This window comes from Pogona vitticeps, chromosome 10 (genome assembly GCF_051106095.1).
Source record: "Pogona vitticeps strain Pit_001003342236 chromosome 10, PviZW2.1, whole genome shotgun sequence".
In the NCBI taxonomy this organism is placed as follows: domain Eukaryota; kingdom Metazoa; phylum Chordata; class Lepidosauria; order Squamata; family Agamidae; genus Pogona; species Pogona vitticeps.
In genome coordinates this window covers 24,459,585-24,481,395 of record NC_135792.1, presented here as the reverse complement: position 1 = coordinate 24,481,395, position 21,811 = coordinate 24,459,585, and the positions used below count along the sequence as shown (strand labels likewise).

Below are 21,811 nucleotides of genomic sequence, written 5' to 3'. Positions count from 1 at the left end.
CAAACGAACATCCTTTTTTCCTCCTTTTTGTGCACGATACATGGCCTCCCGTACACGAATATGGACAGAGGCATGTTTGCAGATTCAAAACTTCCTATATATTATGAGCCCCATTCCTATCCTGCCGGTTTTACAACAGAGATGAAAGCAGTGGTTCTTGTCTTCCCATTTGAACCCTCGCTACCTTCCTGGGGTCTGAGAAAGGTCGCTGGAGAAAGCAGGTGGATCTACCCACGCTTGCATTCTTTGTGAAAAACCTCTTCTGCTCCCGCCAGCATCCTAAATTCTTATCACGCGAGCTCTCCACATGGCACAGGGCTTAAACTGCAGTCCTGCAGCCAAAACTCTGCTCACAACCAGAATTCAATCCCAGGGAGATGGCTTGCGGTTGACCCACGACTTCCATCCATCCTAGGTTGGTAAAATAGAGTACCCAGCTTGCTGGGGTGCAGGGCATGGTGTAGCCTGCATAATTTAATTGTAAACTGCCCAGAGAGTGCTTTAGGTGCTATGGGGTGGTGTATAAGCAAGATGCTTTCTCACCATAACAGATTCTGGACCAACAAGGATGAACAAAGAAGAGTAGCTGAAGTGTCTGCAGGGATGGGGGGGGCCCTTAAATCCAGGCTTCTGTCTCTTTGTGCTGGGAGGAGACCATCTAAACCACCCTGGAGCCATACAGACCTGTGGTGACCTGTAATTCCCATTTTGGAAGTGCTGTGGCCTTGATAGGAGCTCTCCAGAGTGCTGAATTCCCCCAAACAGGTCCCTGTACATTGAGTCACTCAAGCGAAGTACAGAATAAAACCTGGAATGGATCCACACCTGGAATGGAGTCCCCAGCCACCACGGCCTCTAGATTCCCACTCAGTAATCACAGGGTTGCAGCCGTAATGGAGAACCCTATGAGGATTCTGTGTTTCTCACGCTTCCTGGGGTTGTTTCGAATCTGGCTCGGGCTTAAGCTGAGAGAGATCGCTTCATTGACTCTGAGAAGCCGGCAGAGCCTGGCGCTGGATTACGTAGCATTTTCAGCTCTGCGGTTGAGCCACTTTCCTGCTTCTAGCAGTGGTTGTTCTGCCCGAGTTCTTCAGCCTTGTGACAAAACATGGAGCAATATTCTGCACCCCCACAGTAAGGATGATAGGCAACCCAATCCCCCTGAAACAGCACAAGTTCCAGGCAGGAAACCAAACCGACGTTGTACCCTACAAGCTTCCCAAATACCGCACAGCTTAGCGCAAACATTATTTCTACATTAATTAACTCCTTATTTGCCAAGCTCTTGGGCCCCATACCTGGCACAGACACACTGGAAACTGCTTCTGGCTGAGTCAGTGTGTCCACTTTCACGTGCTGGAAGCTTTTACAAGCAGGAGTTTGGAGGTGCCTAGAGAAAAGAGGAGAAAAATGTTAGGACGACTTCCAACTTTTAGGTGGAATGAAGCAGCCTGCGGACTGCTGAACAGAAATAGTCTGGAAGCTGTAACTCAGAGGAGATGGGAAAGACAGGAACCGTTAGGAAAATGTCATTGGAAGAATCCTTAAACTCAGTCTCTAAAGTTCACTCTGAGGTAGGCAGGTCTGAAAATGAAAGAGCAAGAAGAAACAGGAACAGACCTCAGAGGGAGAAAAGGAGGAAGGAAGTACTTAAGAGTGCCAATGCTCATGTAAATCCAGAAGAGACAAAGTGGTGTGGGAACTCCTGGGCTATTTATTTATATACTGCCCCCCTTCCCCTAGCTCCAAGGGTACTGGTCATCTCAAAACACGACACCTTCCTTGTGTGTTTAAGATTACAGAGACTTCCTGCAAGCTGGCCTGTTCCCAAATGTGGTGGTCTACAATCTGCATCATCTCCAGTCATACATGGAAGGCGTCCAGCTTGTGAAAGGCTGGAATACAACAACAATAACAACAACAAAAAAAACACCCAGCAGATCCTACCTGCTGAGCCATTAAAAGTTTGGGAGGAGGAGGTGGGGGGGTTGCAGTAAAAATTTTACCTGTGTAGCTCTTAGAACATTGGAAGTGCTTGAAATAGTAAAGTGGAGGGGTGGGGGGTATTTTTCCCCCACATGTGCTGCCTCTCCCCTTACCCACTTTGTAGTACAACTCCATGTGCATGGAGCTTTGGCCGATCCTCAGCCTAATGAAGGCAGCCCCTTGAGAGCCCCCCCCAGGCCCCGGGCACAGGTGGGCCGTATTTGCTGGACTATAAGGCACCCGGCCAGGTTGCGGAGGAGAGCAGCAGTGACTTATGAGCTTGGCAGATGATTCAAGAAGGGCTAGCCTCCAGGGGAGGGCTTCGAAACCATTTTTTTGCCCACCCCAGATTTAAGAATGAAGATAGATGCACATTCTTAAGAAAACAAACTTGGCTCGGGGGCTCTTAGCTGTGCCAATCCAGCTTCCGAGCAACTGGGGGGACCGATGTAGGCAGCTGAGTGGCTCCAAGCAGTTGGAAGGGAGACCAATTTCCGTGGCTGAAATGGGTCTGTCCACCCAGCTGACCGAGGTAGGCAGCTGAACTCCAGTGAAGCCAGTAAGGGAGCTTTTTAGTGGGAGAAAGTGCTGTGAGATTCTTTGGCCACACAGTTAGCAAATGAATACAATTTCGGAAGGGAAGTAAAGGACAGATGCCCCCCCCAGACTCTCTCTCTCTCTCTCTCCAGTTAGTTTGTCTGCATAACACTAAATACAGAAGAGGCTGAGCAGGAAAACCATCTCATTAAACATTTTTTTGAAGTCCCATTGCAAAGGGAAGGACCTCACTCTCACATAACATCCTCCCACTTCTATCCCTCATTTCCCCCAGAGATGAAACCTCTTTTGGCCTTCACATTTGCACCCCCCCATTTTCACTAAAAGTGTGACCCCCCCAGCTTAAAAAAAAAAACCCATCTGTTTACATTTCAAGCATGCAATGTGTGTGTGTTTGGAAGGGGAAATCACAAGGTAATTGACAGCCTTTTTTTACACCTCTTGGGAGGAGGGGCGTAAAAATCTCAAGCCTAGAGCCCCCCCCAGAAGATGTGGATCCTCACAAGCAAGTATCGTCCATTTTTGCACTCTTGTCTACCATTTTTCTGCACGGTCTACAAAGAGGGTATGCTTAGTTCCAGAGGAAGTGGATTTCATCCATGAAATTTGCTCTTTGATTTTTTTAAGTGGTCCAATAATAGGTATTTATTTTTATTGAAAATATTTTTACCCCACCTTTCTCTTTAAGAGGACGCGAGGCAGCTTACACCATTAAAAAACAGTATTAAAGTCAGTATACAAATACTATAAAGTAGTATAAGAGTGGGTATCGTTTGTGTCATTGTGGGCACCACACAGCCTTTTCCTTGTTCTTCCTCAGCCATGTGTCTGCCTTCCCTCCCCCACAAAGCAAGTGAGAAAGAAAGACAGACAATTTCAGCCATGGAAACTGATCTCCCTTCCAATAGCTTGGAGCCACCCAGCTGACAGATTATCTGCATGAGGGTGCTACAGGATGTGTGAATTCAGTCCGAATTTTCCTCCCTTCCCCTCGTCCCACTTACCTCTTCCAGTCTTCTTCTGTCTCCCAGAACTCGTACACAATGAAAGTGACCCCATCAGGGAGCCTCACTGCAGTGACGCTGCAAGAGAGAGGAAGCAGGTCAAGACGTGGTTTAGGTCTCCGGCTGTGAAGCCAGAGGTGGTGGGTTCGATTCCCCCATGGAGCCTCTTTGACAGGAGCTGGACTAGATGATCGAGAGGATCCCTTCCAGCTCTGCAGTTCTAAGAGGATGATTGATGATGATTATCAAGGACAAGAGTGTTATATATTAATATAAACTAGGTGTCAACTTACCAGCTTCTCTCACATGAACCATGGATGGGGGCCATTTTAAAGCCATGAAGTCATTTATAAATAGATAGATATAGATACAGATATAGATATATATTCCATGGCTTTAATAAACAATTTATGTATACTGTATTAACAATTTATATATACTGTATTAACAATTGATATATATTAACCAAACAATATATATATTTTCAAAACCCCTCCCCACCCCAAATGTAGGTACACATACTTCATTAAGACAGGGTCAATAAAAGAAAATGTTACTTTGTCTGAAACCTTGTTGCTTAAGGTAGTAAATGGTACTAGAGTAGGTCTGACTGACTCAGTGGGGATTTAGGGAGTCAACTTCTCCATCAGTTTCATTGATTCAAATAGGTTTAGCATTGCAAATCACTTAAGAGCAAGGCACTTTTGCACCAGTGGAACTTGCAGAAGAATAGGCTCAGGAAATCCCCATTGATTCAATGGGTCCATTCTAGCATGATTTGCTATACTAAACAACAGGATCATGTCCCTTATGTAACTGTATGAAGCTTGAAACCGCTTCAGGGAATAAATGAAAAGTCTCCTGCTTCTGCATAAATGAACTCATAGGTTAATTTCCCCCCCTTGCTGCCTGTATTAACATTATGCAGAATATTGGTCATTAGTTTAACGAGGCAGCAGTGAGGTGCAGCAATGGGGCAACAGGGAATTGCATCTCTGCGATTCTCTAAGGCCTGAACAGCACCGAACCATCCAAGGTAGGGAAAAGAACAGCCGCCTCTGTTGAGTGAACAAACAAGGAAGTCAGATTCTGAGAAGCAGAGTTCGCCCAAGACTTCCAAAAAGGAGGGACAGTCCAGGTGTAAAACTTCTTTTAAACCTTAAAATTTTAATGCCTTATGGCCCCCTAGTGGTCAATTTATTTTAATCTACCGGGTAATAGAATGACGTTCTCAAAACAAGACAAAAACTCCCCCCCCCCCGGTCAACAAAGGTACAAGGGGCCCATTTAAAAAAAAAAAAGTCAGCATCTTGTTTTGATTTTAAGTCACCCCTGTTGTAGGTGGAAGCCCTGCTAGGATTTGGAGGTTTCCAGAGGTGTTCCTCAGTGCTAATGGAAACTTGCCTCAATAATAGCACTTTGCCTCTAACAGCAACCCCCCCCCCATTTTCTGAAATGCAGACATTTCTACTTACTGGAAGCAGTCGTGTTCCCCGGCCACAGTCTTGAGGTACTGCTTGAGAGAGCCGCAGAACTCTCCCAGGTGCTTCTGGGAGACGCTCATCTCCGTTCGTACCAAAAAGAGATGCTGAGGCAGAAACAAAAGCAGAAGGAGGTGCTCAATATCCATGAGCCTTGAATGGCTTCAGAATTGGTGGTGTGGTGTAGGAGCCTCGTGGCACAGGGTTTCAACTGTAGTACTGCCGTCAAGACTGCTCACAACCTGAGTTCAATCTGGATGGACTCAGGTAACCAACTCAAGGTTGACTTAGCTTTCCATCCTTTTGAGGTTGGCAAATCGAGCCGGCTGGATGTGGGGGCAATGTGTAGCCCGCACAATTCAACTGTAAACTGCCCAGAGGATGCTTTAAGCACTAGGGAGCAGTATAGAAGCAGCCTGCTTTGCTTTGGTGTAGGTGGCTAGAGAGACAGAGCGGGAAATTATAAGAGATGTTGGGCTTTTCCTTAAGATGACAAGAGTAAGTTTTTCCCCCTCTAGAGATTCCTTCCTTGCTTGATGCTTGAAGGATCAGACTTGTAAATGAAGCCCACCTATAACTCTCACCCATACTGAGATTGGGTGCGCAGTATGCACAACCTCTCGGCTGCAAATGAAGCATGGCACATTAACCCAAATGCAACTCCCTTTAAATTTCAATAATTCTTCAAAGCTCCATGCTTGTTTTAGAGCGGTCTGTCTATACAAGGCGACACAATGGCAGATGGATCCTCAGTCTCCCCACTTTTTTTTTTGAATCCTGAATATTACTTTTCTCCAGATAAGACACTCTGGGAAGAAAAACGAACACGCTTTTGCTCTGTGACGGCAAGCTATTTTCGGGCACCACTTTCATACTCCAGTTGCTTTTTTAATCACAAGCGGCTGGATTTGATTAGAAAAGTAATTTCCCTGGTTAACCTTGCTCACATCCCAAAGCCAACAGCATTGCTGACAATAACTGTAGCTTGAAAGCACATTAGTTATTAATAGTGGTGCATTAGCTAATACGGGGGGCAGTGAAAACAGGCCCTTTTCTCTTTCTGCACTAAGAAAATTGGGGAGGTAACAAAATTAGAATCATCATTTGAAACGCCAGAAAAGCAGCTAGCAAAGATTATAGTTCCTGTTTTGAAAAGATGAACACTTTCCTGTTACTCAAAAGAAATGAAATAGTTACATTCCAGTTAATAATCCATTATGAGCGCTAATGGCCTATGTTCTTACTTCAACACTTGCAACAGCTACTATAAACGTAACTTAGAAGTTACATGACAAAAGGAGGAAAGAGCCATTGAAATCACAGTCGAGACAAGGGGAAAACTTGTGTTTTGCTTAGATCAGAAAAAACAGGCATTTGTCCCATCTTTGTAGTGATGTAACAGGCTTAATAGGTAATGTGAGAGCATTAATGTCATTTAGTAAGAAAAACGATTAATTAAAAATGTTAAGATGGCCGATTCAGCTGTGTTATTAGGACATGTAATAATGGGCTCAAGCTACAGGATACCAGATTTAGGCTGAATATATCAGGAAAAAAACTTCTCAATGGTTAGAGCAGTACAGCAATGGAGCCCATGACCTCAGGAGCTGGTGAGTGCTACAGCGCTGGGAGGTATTCAAGGGAAAACTGGACAGCCCTTTGTCAGATGTGCTTTGATTTGGATCCCTGCCTTGAGCAGGGGGTTGGACTGGATGGCCTTATAAGCCCCTTCCAACTCTTATTATTCTATGATTCTATGATCAACGTATGTCAAGAGACCAAAGGACTATGTGAGAGCTTTAACAACATACATAAGTGGAGAGGATGGGAAAGGTTAATGCCCAAAGAAAAGGTATCAGTCTGATTCAGGGATTTTTAAATATTCTGCAACAGCTAGCTTTCTTCTCTCTCCCTCTGGCCACAAGGGAGAGCTGATCCCTAGAACAGCAACCAGGGAGAAACAACAGAGCTGCGAGGCTAAATATGTCAGAATTATGATTTTGCGTTGACCACCCAGAACGCCCACGTGCATTTCGCTTGCTCCTTGCAACATTTGTACTATCCAAGTTTTCTACTTTGCATTAATGTTGTTGAACGTGGAACGCTCTTTAAATTATAATGGTTAAAATCTGGTAGTAAGTCACCCCTGGAGGAGGCCTTCCAGAGCTTGAAAGCTTTCACGGCCGGGATCTGATGGTTGTTGTGGGTTTTTCAGGCTGTTTGGCTGTGTTCTGAAGGTGGTTCTTCCTAACGTTTCGCCAGTCTCTGGGGCCATGGGCATCTTCAGAGGACAGGAGTTAGAACTTTGTGTTCTTCAGAGGACAGGGGTCAGAACTCCCACAAACTGCACCAGAGCACAGACAGAGTTCCTACTCCAGTCCTCTGAAGATGCCCATGGCCACAGAGACTGGCGAAACATTAGGAAGAACAACCTTCCAAACACGGCCAAACAGCACGAAAAACCCACAACAAGCCTTCCGGATCCTATGAAAGTGGTAGCTGGCTTCCATCTCTGTGAGTCAAAGGAAAGAGAAATTGGGCCCCATGGCTGAGATAACGTTTCATGTTGATAAGAAGGATCGATGTGGGATGGGCAACCCCCCAATGTGGGGAAGATGTTCATTAAACATCTCTGGGTTCATGCAAAGGAGAAGTGACCTTTCGAGTTATTCTAGATGGAGGCTGAGATGAATGGAGAGAAGAACCAGGCCTTCCCTCATCCTGGTAACTCACATACACAAACATAGTCTTTTTTTTTTTTTAAAGACAGGGCAGAGTTCTGTGATTACTCACCGCACAGGCTGTGTTGTCGCTGTCCGACAATCGTTGGTGCAGGTCAAACCAAAGGGTCTGCTGGGAAGGAATCATATAGACATATATATGCATTAAAAGGCAAAGCCATGGCACAGGAACGGATGTGGGTGCACAGCAAAAGCTCCAGGGAGCAGCTACGCCTGATAAAATCCTACTGCATTCTAGGATCTGTTGTTTGATGAGGCGTGAAGAATTCTCTGCAGCAGGAATCCAGAAATAAGAGATTTCTGGCAGAGGATTCCGAGTCCCTCGCTGAACTACAACTCCCAGCATGCGTGAGACAGAATCATGGGACTTACAGCTGTTATCACACTGGTACAGCTGTGTGCGAAAACCGTCTCATTTTCAGATGAGAAAAAACATATTAGGTGGGCTAAGAGGCAGATGGATTCGCTTCCTCCCTTCTCTTGCTCTCTCTCACACTTGTTGGCTGTGTGGGTTGTTGCTGCTGGATTTCTGAGCTGGTGGCTACTCTTAAGGAGGGCGCACTGAGGCATCGGATCATCCACGTGGGCCTAAAATGTGCTGTCCTAGTGCGTAACACAAATCGATGACTTAATCGGTGACTCCTTCCTTTCTCCCATGGCTTTGAGAGTGATAAACGCCTCCCTTCGCAGTGTGATGTGCGTCAAAAGGAAGGAAATGATGGTCCCCTATGGGCAACTCTGTCCCCACCTGCAGCAGAAACCCCGTGAATCACCTGGATTGGTGTTAATGGGGGAAAGGAAGACAGCCGGTGTGCTTTGCAAGCCGAAGCCTCACATGGCAGATGCTTCTAAGTAATTGGAAGAGGCAGCCTCCATAGACAGACGGCAGGCATTTTTGTAGCCTCTGTTGACTTGCAAATATCTAAGTCCATGAAGAGCGATGAGAATGGACTGGCAATAGGAACTAGGGTGGGGGCAGCTGTTTTGAACCCTGGACAAAGCTGTTGGAGATCTGAGTTCAAATCTCTTCTCTGCTATGGAAATGACAGGGGGACCCTGGCCCTATTGCACAGCACGGTCGAGAGGATTGGAGAAAACACTGAAGTCTTCCTTGATCCTCTGGAAGGAAAACTGGAACATGAATGTCTTTAACACTATATAGAAAAACAACAGGCAGGTTGGGGGTGGGGGGAGAGATTCTTCTGGCACCTTTAAGGCCAAAAAGATTTATTTTAGCAAGTTCTTTCTCTGATGCTTAGGGTACCATCCTCATGAAGGCATGCCCTTTATACATGGTAAGTGTAGATGGGATCAAGATGAAATGGGAAACAGAGAATGACAGCACCATGACTAAGATGGACAACGGTCTTTCAAAAAGTGATCTGCCACCTGTTTCTTGATCTTAGGAATCCATTGAAGGGGACAAAGTTTCTTGGTTTTGCCATTAAGACATGGAAACTCCTGCTGATTGTCTCCTCCTTGTGTGGAGATCTACTGATAGGGACCCAGTATATCTTCTGCCTGTTGCTGATATAGTTGGCTTTAACCCTCTGCCCTCTGCTACGAAGCTATGGGAATATAATATAAAGAGGTTCTCAAGAAAGCAACGACCCATCCTCTCCTCGTTGCCCTGACCCCAAAACTCTACTAAGGCTGAAGGGCCTCTCAAACATTGCATCATGGACAGGGATGGGAAAAATAAGTTTTTGGACTTCAGTTCCACTGGCCAAGCTGGCTAGAGGATTCTGAGCATTGTAGAACAAATAACTAATCTTAAATAACTAATGGGAAAGGCAGGGCTGTGGGATAGGAGGCAGAACACCTCCTTTCCTCCCAAGCCATACTGTTATAATATTGGGAAGACCCTTCGAGGATGTTTTGAAAAGCACAACAGCGAGGCACACATTCCCTCATTTCAAGGATGGCTCATATGTTCATGTCCTCCTAATTTCAGTGTAAATCCTCTTGCTGCCAACGGGGCAAAGGCCTGGCAAGGTGCAGATTTTGTTCCCAAAATAATTCTCAGAGGTGCACGTGCAATCTAAGCCCCACCATGGTGATCTTGAAGCAACCGCCCCCCCCCACCCTCAGCATAGTATGTTGTCTAGACAACCAGTATCTAAATTTATGGTTAGAAGGATCATTATTTTTTTACAGAGGGCCCCAGTCGTTATGACAACACAAATGGAATGTGATATTCTGATTCTTCTAGGGAGTCACTGAAGATTTCCCCCATTTCGAGCTGTTATGCAGAAAGCCACCCGGACACGTAGAGGCGTGGGAATTTCCCACAGGCATTCAAAAGTTAGCCAAAGAGTCTTAACACATTTTGTTAATAGTGCGCGAGATGGAGGGGGGAAAGTTTTTAACACGTTGAATTGCCATTATGTTGACTGTTAACATTAACACTGCTAACAAAGTCCCACGATGGAGGAGAAAGAGAGAAAAAAGCACGTAATACTTGGGCTGGCACCGTAGCCTGCTCGTTGTGCTTTTCCCTGCCAGTGCCTTGAAAGGGGCTGTTTCTCAAATTGGTATTTATAAGAAGCCTGCAAGTTCCTGCAGTCCAATGGGGCTGCCTGGGGATGGTTGATTTTTGTCTGCTTTTATTTGAAGAAGATAACTGCACTGGAACACCCATCCATGAATCTCTTCTGCAACCCGTTTTGTATCTGCACTCTCTTTGGGGCGATGGCGTCCACCGCTTAAAATGGCAGAATTCCTCCTTTGGCACACAATGGACGTTGCAGGAATTTTATTCATGCACTGTCCTAATTTTTCAAGGGGGAAAAAAAAGAGAGTCTACCAAGAAATAAAACAATGATTTTATGCAGCTGGGGAGGGGGGAACACGACACTTCGAAGAATAGCAGCTGAGGGTGTGGAAATGGGACATTTCCAAACTACAGTTCCCAGAGCACCTTTCAGCTCTGCTGTCTGAGGAACTCTGGGAGCTGAAATCCAAAAAAGTAACTTTTACAAGCCCTGAAGAAGCTCCCAGTGGGATTAGGGAGAACTCATGTAGCCCTCTGATACCTCAGAAGGTCGCAACCCAAGCGTTACTCAAGAGTAAGACCCCCCCAATGCACTGGGACTTACCTCTGACTAGGAAAATTAAAAAAAAACTCAAACGAAGCTGTGTGGTCATTACACAATACAGATGTGGAGAAATGCAACACCTTTATAAGCCCACTTAAAAAAAATTAAATTAATCCAAGCTTTTGTGGATTAAAAATCTCTTCTGAAGCAATTTATGGGCAGTGTAGAACATTAGGAATGAATGTCCCAGAAATTCATGGCAAATGTTTGCCAGGGAAAGCATCCCATGGGGTCTTTTTCTCCGCAGACTCTTCAATAAGGATGATGATGGTCTGCTTGTACTGCAGCTCTTAGACACTTTCAAAGCAATTGCTCTGATGCTTTGCTCAACTGTCTTTCCCCTTAACATGTTTCCTCTCCTAAGGCTGCACATCTCACTGTCCTGTGCCCTAGAAAAATCTAAACCCCCTTAATGTTCTCCTAGGGAGGGCCTAAATCTTAGCAGGTGCCGTTTATTCAACGGTGATCCGGCAAATGGTTCCAACCTGTTTGAAGGTCTACGCATCGGTGGAACTAAAACAGGGATGGGAACTCAGGTCCCATGTGGTCTTTCTGCCTGGCCTCTCCCACAGCTTGGGAAAAAATGATTATTGTGGACTACAACTTCAAAATTTTGGAAGCTGTCTTCCAAAAAAGCACACACACACTTTTCCAAACTATGGCTTCTCCCGCAGGGAGACCACCGCTTCCAGGAGCATGAATCTGCCTGGAAACAAGGAGCATAAGAGAACACACAACTTGTGTTGATACACACACCACCACCAAACTTTTTGCTTTTTATGGGTGTCTCACAAGCTACTAGAAGTGCGATTCTTCAGAGTCTGCTTCCCAACCCAGTTCCTGAGAAATTCAATCTCTGGTGCATATCCATGCAAATCTGGAGCAAAGCATGACTTTGCTACCGGACAGCACTTTGAATTATTGATAACACATTGCTGGGCAATTCTGTTTTTCAAATAAATCTTTCATTCAAGAGACAGCTACCACCTTGGCTTTTAAATCAAGGGAGGACAGGACTCATGCCAGGTCAATAAATTCAACTCGGAGCCCAAAGATAAGGAAACACGTGACTCTCAATTTAAAATAATAAGAATCTTAGAACTGCAGAGCTGAGAGGGACCCCCTGGATCATTGAGTCCAGCCCCTTTCAGGGAAGCTGGGTTGGGGGGGGGCAGAATCAAACTCCCAACCTCAGGCTGTGCAGCCAGAGATGTATACCACTGAGCTATCCAGCAATTCTGTTGTAAGACTACAGCTCCCATCGTTCCTGCCCACTGGATGAGATCGAGGGGACTTGGAGGCAAATCCCATCTGGAGGGCCACAGTAGACCCAACCCTGTTCCAGATTAGGTGGATACAGAGGAGAAAATATGTTCCTTTTACCTACTAGGAAGGGTAGACCGTATTTGGTACACTCATTGTACAGTACACGGTAACATGGAAATAGAGCTATTTGTAAAATGCCTATTTTCATAATCAGAGAAACAGACCATAAGAGGGAAGAAAGCCCTATTTTGTGTTTGCGTGTGTAGGAAAGAAGGCAGGTTTGAAATAGCTAACAAAATTACACCTTTAAAATAGCACAGAGATAAACCTATTTCTTGCACATGCAATAAAGCACAATTTCATAGCTCCACTTGTGATACATTTTTTAAAAAGACAAGCTGAACAAAGGAGAGTTTTGTCTTTTTTTTTTTTTTTGCAGTGATTACAAAAAAATCCAGAAGGGGAGGAACTGGATGACAGCTGAATGCCGACAACTTCATTTTGGCTTTATAACATTAAGTAGTCCGTGAATGTAAGATAAGACCCAATGGCTGCAAGTCAGTTCTCTCGGGAGTAAGCTCTGCCAAGCTAAATAGTTATTTGCTCCTGAACTCACGTGCAAAGAATTAGATGTTATTCGATGGCAACAAGCAAAATGCATGCGTAACTGTATTGATCTGTTTTGGGCCGGTGTCGGTTTTGCATCTAAGTCCCCCCTAAAATCCATTCCCTCCAATTTCCTCATCCACCTTTCTCAATGCATAAAAATGTGCATTTATTATTCTAATGCAACATTCCTTTTTCTAGACATTTTCGCAGACAGATTTGTCTAATGCACACGTCTATGTGCAATTTTTTTTAAAAAAAGCAAAGAACTGCACAGCTACCTCTGGAATAGCATGCAGTCCAAAAGATGACTGGGTTGTATTCTGCGTGTTAATCCAAGACATGGAATATGGTCATAAAAAAATAAAACAGGGGGAAAAATAGTTGTAAACGGCAGACTAAGAAAATTCTCCTCCATCTCTTATAACATTTTATTCATGAACACACACCAACCCAAGATTGTGCAAGGTCTAGGGAGAGCTAGGCTATCTGCTTTTTTTTGGTACAGCAATCCATTCAGTTCCAAAGAAGACTGCAAGATGTGAAAGTTTGCAATTACTGGTCCTGCCCCCAACCCCTGCAAGGCTGGCCCAAGACATTTGGCCTGTGAAGGAAGGAGACTAAAAAGTGGTGCCCCCCCCCTTCTATTCCATGTAAAATTAATCAGCAGGACCGGACTCTGAGTCTTACTTTGGAAACATTGGCAAAGGGGGTTAACATCCTCTCTCAGGCTGGCTAACCTGGAAGGCTGTTTGTTCTCTGAGGGCCAAACCAGATGGTATATTAAGTACTTTTCAGCGAATTTTGGTGACTGAGCCATTTTGTATAGAACGTCATTCAGGAAATTTCCCACCATTTCACCAGTGACAAGAAGAACATTCTAGTGGCTGGTCCTCACTTGTGAGGGCAAGAGAAAAAAAAAGATATACTTTCCTAATTCACAGTGTTGTGTTCGGGGATGGTAAGCACAGGTTTAATTTGAAAGTCTTGCTGTTGAGGCATGCGTTTCTGTGGAAATCCCACTGTAGGATGGATAATGAGTTAATTGTAGAGAAAATGCATTGCTTCTCCTATGTTGAGTTGCCACAAATGCCTGAACTATGGCGTCAGAAGGGGAAAAAAGGGGAAATTGCAAGAACGGAACAAAGGACTGAAATGGTTCTGATTACATCTAGCTTCACCTTGAGAAAAAGACCGCCCGCTTCGGAATCACCTGCGTGATTCCAAACTCAAACTCCAGGGAGAAATGCAGGCAAGGAGAATTTCAACAGCATTGCTGCCATACATAAGCAAATGTTACAAGCAAACATTCCTTTGTATTCCATGCATATATGCGAGACCTTGGTGATGGCCATGCACACCTCTGTTCTTCTGTAGCCAATGGTACATTTTTGCATAATGCCCTTTACATGACTTTTTCATTTCAACATGTTCGTCTGCATTGATTCTGGTCTTCCTCCTCACTTTTTTGCTTTACAAAAATTCAAGGGCAATGTTTCTGCTATGGCATCTATGACTCCCCCCCCCTCTCTTTTCTCTTCTCTCTCCCCCCCACCACTCCCTATTCTGTGAGTTTCTCCTCCCACTCACTACTTAGCCTGTCAATAAGGTGCTGCTTGTATTTTTTCTGAGTTGTGTCATGCATACAATTTCATACAGGGCATATCTATTCCTACAGCGCAGGCATGAAAACTTTAAAACTTTGGACATAGCCTATTCGTGTCTCTGTTCAGCATGTCTAGGCACCAGCATCCTGATTCCAGAAGGTCACACCCTAATGAGGCGGGCCAGTTTTCAAAAGAGTGAAAAAACAAGCTATGTTGATCAAGTTGCGATATAAAAATCCTGCATTAACGATGAGTAGCTGAAGAACACTGATGAGCAAGATTGCACCACAATGTCTGGTAGAAATAAGAGGCAAACCAAACAAATCTTTGATCAATACTCCTTCCTCTGAAAATCAAAAGTAATCTCAACTATCTACCAATATACAACAGAACAATATCAAGAGCAGAACAATATCAAGAAATTTCGCACCGCATTATAAGCAGTTGCCGATCTCAGAAAGAACACCCTGATTCTGATTCTGACCCACCTTGTTCTCCAGTCTTCCAATCAAGTCTGCTAATCGGTTGATCTGAGCTTCCAAGCCTTCTTCCTTGGTGTCTGAAGAAGCTGCAGAAAGAAAGACATGCTCTGATGAGGACAGAAAATAGCCCTGGGCAAGGAAGGGCCCGGCTTGTGGCCATTTGATTCATCCAGCCTGTCAGTTGCAGGGCCGTAAACTAATCGGGGCACACGGAGCTTTGCCCGAGGGCACATCTCTTTCCCTAGAAGTCTAAGCCTGGCAGCTTGGTCACTGGGATGAAATATTCCTATCCCAGCTTCTTTATTTTAACACTGTAAAAAAGGGGGAAAAAGCTGTTGTGTGAAGAAAACAACACTTCAGTTCGTTTTCCTAACAATAAGCCATCCAGTCAATTCTGACTTACAGCAGTCCTTTTCAGGGTTCACCAGGCAGAGAGTACTCAGACGTGGTTGACCCTTCCCTTCTTCCGGGGGTGCCCTGGGACTGTGCAGCTTGCCCAAGGCCATCCAGGCTGGCTCTTCTCTCAGGAGGCACCGAGGGGAATCAAACTTGCAACCTCTGGCTGCACAGCCGGAGACCTAAATCACTAAGTTATCCAGCCAGCTACAGGTTCCTCTGGTGCTAAATTAAGAAGTGTCCTAATCTAGGGTCGTGTGTCCATCCTTAACTTTATCATACCCTAGTTTTTGTTAACAATAAAGTTAAGGATGGGTGCACATGGCTAGAAGGCACCTCCGAAACTAGCATGGATGGATTTTAATAAATACAGTTAAATAGTGCCCTTGCCATCCCGTTCCTCCGATCAAAATTTGGATGGAGAAACATGGGCACCGAGTTCCACAGATCTACATTTGCTCATCCACGCCTAGGGATATTTCACCTATTTCTCTGAAATACAAATGCAATCTGGTCTCTACGGTTTTTTCTCCATCACACTATTGGGAAAGCATCACCTTCCCGCAGTCTGATGGGCAGTACAAGCCAAAGGTTTGAGAGAGATTTCCAACTCTTAGAAGAATATCTCTTGTCACCAGGACCCATTGATCAACCTTCCACTGATCTCCGTGGACTGATAGACAGCCACCGGTCTGATCAAGGTTCGTTTCCTGATATTCATCACAACACTCACCCGTTTGGAAGCTTTTCCTGCGTTCTTTATTCATGACTCTGTTGTTGGGAGGATAGGTAGGCACAGGGTTGTCATACCAGGTATCCACGGCACTCTGGCCCGATTTACTGTGCAAGTTTCTACAGTAGAAAAGAATAAACAAACTCATGAAAATGCAGGAAAAAATATGTTGTTGTTTATTTATCCCATTGGTAAATACTCCTTCCTTAAGCATATCCAGGATCTACCCGTCCAGCCCTAGAATTATTCTGGAACAGGCCTTGGAATGTTACATTTTAAAGAGGAACTCACTGTATCACTAATTACTTCTCAGCCGCTGGGTTGCCATCATCATTGCCCTTGCTCTGATTGCACAAGCAATTTGTTGTATTGCTCATGATTAACATGATGCCTTGTCCATGACAAAGCCCAGAAAAATAAAAAGATATATTGTCTAGTCCCCCTAGTGGTTAGTTTTGCTATAGCATCTAGAAAATATTTATAAAAGAACAAAACCAAAGAAAACTTCCTTTGTCATTTAGAATTCCTAAGAGAATGGCAGAAAACCTGAAATATTCTTGACAGAATGCCTCTAAAATCCTTTAAAACATCTTTTAAAAGTAGTTTCTGAGAGTAAGTAGCAGTTACTTGTTTCATCAAAGTAACTTTGGTGTTACTCAGTACATCTAAAAAGTATCTTTACAGTTTCTGATTATATTATTCATTGCTGATTTTTTATTAATCAAAAATTAATCTGTTATTTAAACTAGTTACTTCTAAACTCTGTCCTGGACCAAGAACTGTGTTCAAACAGCCCCCCCCCCCTGGATTGGGGAAGAGAAACCATCACCCTGATCATCTATCACTCACAATCCCATTTCATTGATCTTTCCCAATGTGGACCTGCCTTTAAGTTGCTCTTTCTAGGTCTTCAACTTTCTTGGCTGTGACAAAGTTATCCAAAATTGTGTGACGCATTCAGTGTTCAGGAGGAACTGGCTCAGGATTGAGTACAATTGTGCAAATTATGCTTTCGTGCTGATAGGAGCAGAAATTTGCACCCAATTATGGTTGTTGCTCTGTAGGATGAGGTTTTAAGTATGAGCTGGGTGGGATTTCTTGGACAACTTTCAAGGAATCAATTCATCATGCTCTGCTTACTCTCTCTGTGCATACTCTAAATCAGTGATCCCTAAACTTAGGCTTCCAGATGTTCTTGGACTTCAGCTCCCAGAAATCCTGGCCAGCAGAGGTGGTGGCGAAGGCTTCTGGGAGTTGTAGTCCAAGAACATATGGAGGCCCAAGGTTGGGGACCGCTGCTCTAAATCTTGAAGACAAAGGACATTATTTTTACGCAGAGCGAATCTGCACAAATTAGAAAGATCTTGAGGTGAGGTGGGGGAAAGGCACTCCTTCTTTTGCTCCCATTCAGAGAGGAAGGGATACCATGAAGCAGAGACTGGCTAGACAGACAGGAAGAAAGAACTCAGCAAGCACGCTTTACCAAGAGGTCACATTCTTATCAAGCTTGTTTGTACTCTGCTGACTGGTAAACACCAAGCATTTGTCTATGCTGTTGTTTAACAGAGCGACTCTATCTCGTTTCTCAGGAGCACTGACCCTGTAGCCTCCAAGACAGCCAGTGCCACGGTGAACCCAGCAGGGCAGAAGAGAGTGGAAATAATGCAGCGATCTGTGTTTTTTCCTCCTTGTTTGTTTGTTAAATGGAGCTGGCATAAATTCACTCCCTTGTTGAGGTGCATCTGGAGAACCGGGTGGGGAGTCCTTTCCTTTCCCAAATCGCCTGTTCTCCACCTGCAGATCCATGCTGCTGTCACGGTGCTGAACAAGCAAGGTTTGATCACTTGGGGAGCTGGTTAGATAGCTTAGTTACGTGTCAGACATGGGGAGTTCGACTCCCCCACTGGGCCTCCTGGGAGAAGAGCCAGCCTGGGTGGCCTTGGGCAAGCCGCACTGTCCAAGGGCGCCCCCTAGAGGAAGGGAATGGGAAACCACTTCTAGGTATTTTCTACATCAAAAACTCTGAAAAGGGTTGCCGTAAGTCAGAATTGACTTGAGATTACATGGTTATTATCACTATAGATAACCGGGAGCTTTTGGTGGAGGCCAAAAGAATACGTTCCAGCAGAGCACTTATCTTTCCCTCCACCCTAGATGGAGGAGATCCAGTCTTATCCTCTGGCCGCGGGGAATCCATTACCAGTCAAAAAGTGGAAACTTCACTCTTTACAACCACAGTTCCTAAACTTCCTACATCCAACTCAGCCACTTCAAGACAATCACTTCCCACCAGCCCCGTATACATGGTTCATCTGCACCCATTTAGATGGAGTGGCACCAGGCATTCATTTCTGGATGGGGAAAAAAAACCAAAGGTGTTACTTTAATTATATGGTTTTTGGTGTTGAGTCTCAGGAGATCACGCAAAAGATGCCATTCACAGTGCCCCCCTCCATATTATTTACTGACTCAATGGGACTATCCTTGTTGGGACATGCAGCCCCAGTCAGGTCTATGTTTACTACCTGCAAGGCCATCCCTACCATTAGGCAGCAGACACCAGAACCTTTCTCATACGACCTGATGCACCAGCTGATCTCTCCTTGATGGATCTCCCTGAATGGTCTGGTCATTCTCTACTCTTGGCAGAAACATCTGTGCGTACCAGAAGCATCTTGCTCTCTAATCCCTAAATTATTTTGCTGCCCTCCAGCATGGCAGAAGATGCTACTCATTAGCAGTACTAAGGTGGAGTTCACTAGGCAATCTCAGAAGCTGCCAGATTATTATTATTTTTTATCAAAATGCCAAGCAGGTATTAATCAACCCTTTCTAGATTTCCCAGGAGAGAAGGCAAATTTTATGTATCTTATAGTTTATCTGGTACAAGTCCCTCCACTACTCTGTCATTGGCCACCAAGCTATGATTCAACAAGGACGAAGCAAACTTGTCTTGATCTCGTTGAGTCATTTTAATCTCAAACGGCTAAATACTGCATTTCTGCACACTCAGTGAGTTTGCTTGTGATTTCTGCAGTTTTGCTGAGCAGTCTACGACAGTAGTGCACTCTGTAAACAAAGGTAAGCTGGCAATCCAGTCAACCACCCTATGGCGATATAGCAGCACCTTGTCTTCACCTCAGGCAGCAAAACCTCTTGGGTCAGAGAAGTGGAGGGCAAGAATTCAACGTGAGGCTATTAACGGACTTGACGCCCAATTCACTTTTACAAGACCACATCAAATGGAAAGATCTTCCCCTGACGAACTGCTACGTCTTCATGACCTGCTGTTTATTCCCTTTAATTTAAGAGTAGACAGAGGGGGGAAGTCTCTGGACAGGAGCGTCTAGCTCTCCCTCCCCCATTTCCATAGCAACCAGTGGTGGGGTCTGGTCAAGGAGCTGCCTGCTTTGTGGAGCCATGTCGGACCCTTCATCCTGACATGGCTTTCAAGAACCATAACTCAGGCAGTGTGTGTGTCTTGGGAACCCTTCCAGTTTCCATTCTTTCCCCTTCCTCTGCTACTCTGTTGTTGTTGTTGCAAAAACTCAAGGGGGTGGGGGTGAAAAAAGAAGCCGAGGATCTTTCTGACAGCTTCCTTCTCACTGCTTGAATTCAAGCTGATTCCAATCCCCTTAAAGTCCTATTGAGGAAGGCACAGCACTCAAATTAACAATCCAGCATGCTGCCTCTCTGACTCTTCTGCCATTCCACTCAGAGCTTGGCAAAGTAAAAAAATAATAATAATAATTTGTAGACTTCTACTGCCAAAGATCCTCCAGGTGGGGGATTCTGGGAGCCACCGTCTTGGGCTACCTGCTGTACAGAAAGGAGGAGAGGATGTTCTCAGGTGGCTACCACGGCCAAAATGACACCCTACAGAAAAAACAGAGGGAATCCACCGTGACTCATGTCACCGTATGCACTGCCAAGCCCTCCTGCAGTTGAAAAATGTGTCAAACCTGTGAGTTGATGTTCTGCCTTTTACCTGTACATCTCAGAATGAGAGGAGAAAAGGGGTCTGGAGCAGGGTGATGCCAAGGAGGCTGGGGCTGTTGGAAAGGTGGGCAAGCCAAGAGGAATGGAATAATACAAACTGAAACATGGTGTGTGTTACAAATGGGGTTGTGCCTGTTTGCATCTAACTCACAGTAAATACCTGGAGTATTACACTGCCACAGTTCCAGATCTGGATTCTGGAAATCGGGTGTATTTTGTATGTGATGTCTAACTCTTCAGGCCCTTAGAAAGATATTCTGGCATTGAGTGGCTGGGCCTCTCAACTGTCCACCATGCTGAATTCCCACAAGGCTGCCCTGGGGACTTGCCAAGAACTCATGGATAAGACTACTTCCCATGCTGGCAGAGAAACTCACCTGGACTCAACAGACAGGAGAATTCTCCCCTACACCCTGAAAAAAGGAGGCTAAAAACATCAAACTTAGCAAACCTTCAAACTCAGGATATTTTGCTGCCTGACATGGAAGGGCGAATTGCGGCTTTCTCCAGCCAAGCTAGTCTGTTCCCCAAACCGATCAAATTAGGAAACATGAGGCAGAATAATTCATAAATGCTTTTTCCAACCATGGTGGAAAAGGTCAATAGTAATACATTTCTCCTAACGTTTGCCAGCTTTTCGTGACACCGACAATCCCTTGCCTGGATATTGCAACCTCACTTTGCCTAATGATAGGGCCGGCTGGCCCAGATTCTGTTTGGGGAAAATTCCAAGGTAGAAAAAGCAGCTGGTAGTGAGATGAAGATGGATTTTATGAAGCCGAATGGATGAAATCTCACCTTATCTGATTGGTCTGCTCATCAATCGCATCCACGGCACTTTCCACGGAGCTGAGCAAGGACTGGATCTGATTGGCTGTTTCCTTCAGCAGGAAGCGGGTGACGAACTGGTCCACGTTAGTCCCTCTTTCATACACCTGAGGAGGAGGAAGACACGTCTGTCTGAAAAAAACATCTCCAAGATGGTCAAACTATCAATGTCAGCTGCAGAAGACTCCCCATTAGCTGACGAGGCACTTGGAAAAGGCCAGCATCTTATAAAAGAGGCACCAGGAGAAATCTGCAGGATTAGGGACAGGCAGAGCAATTAAGTGGTGAACGTACTGTCTGTACATAATGATATAAGAATTGCTTACTAGGTCAATAAGCCCTTTCCAGGGTTTTCCAGGTAGAGAATACACAGAAGTGGTTTCCCATTCCTTTCTTCGGGGGGGGGGACCTGGGACTGTGCAGCTGGCCCAAGGCCACCCAGGCTGGCTCTACCTGCAAGAGGCACAGTGGGGAATCGAACATCTAACCTCTGGCTCCGTGCCACTCTGATTTATAGCGACCCTTTTCAGGGTTTTCCAGGTGGAGAATACACAGAAGTGGTTTCCCATTCCTTTCTTCGGGGGGGGGGGGACCTGGGACTGTGCAGCTGGCCCAAGGCCACCCAGGCTGGCTTTTCTCCCAGGAGGCACAGCAGTGAAGAATTGAACTCTTAACATCTGGCTCTGCAGCTGGATAACTGAACTCCTGAGCTCCATATAGGGTATTCTTAAACAGCATCATCAGGAGTTGTTGTGAATGGTATTGTTTAACCGATTTTTGTTATGTTACATGCTTTTAAGTCACTTCTGACTTATGGAGACCTGAAGGAGATTTTCAAGGGATGTGAGATTTTCAGGGACGGTTCACTACTGCCACTATCCAGCGAATTTCAACAGCTTAGAACAGTGGTTCCCCATGTTGGGTATCCCAAGTGTTCTTCGACTGCAATTCCCAGAAGCCTTCACCACCAGCTTTGTTGGCCAGGGTTTCTGGGAGTTGCAGTCCAAGAACAATTGGGTTACCCAA

The 21,811-nt window shown here is 45.1% G+C and overlaps 1 protein-coding gene across 6 annotated transcripts in view; it reads right to left on the bottom strand.

Annotated features, from left to right (window-relative positions):
* Positions 1-21,811, bottom strand: part of NECAB2 (N-terminal EF-hand calcium binding protein 2) — a 161,585-nt gene that overhangs the window by 636 nt on the left and 139,138 nt on the right. For 4 of the 6 annotated variants that reach the window (XM_072980537.2, XM_072980538.2, XM_072980535.2 and 1 more), the window contains 7 exons: positions 20,756-20,892; positions 15,959-16,077; positions 14,836-14,915; positions 7,823-7,882; positions 5,024-5,136; positions 3,549-3,626; positions 1,299-1,390 (listed from right to left, as the gene is read on the bottom strand). In XM_072980537.2, the coding sequence (XP_072836638.2) occupies positions 1,299-1,390; positions 3,549-3,626; positions 5,024-5,136; positions 7,823-7,882; positions 14,836-14,915; positions 15,959-16,077; positions 20,756-20,892 (679 nt within the window). The remainder of the gene's footprint in view (positions 1-1,298; positions 1,391-3,548; positions 3,627-5,023; positions 5,137-7,822; positions 7,883-14,835; positions 14,916-15,958; positions 16,078-20,755; positions 20,893-21,811) is intronic. The other 2 variants (XM_072980536.2, XM_078380460.1) reach the window with 1 other exon arrangement.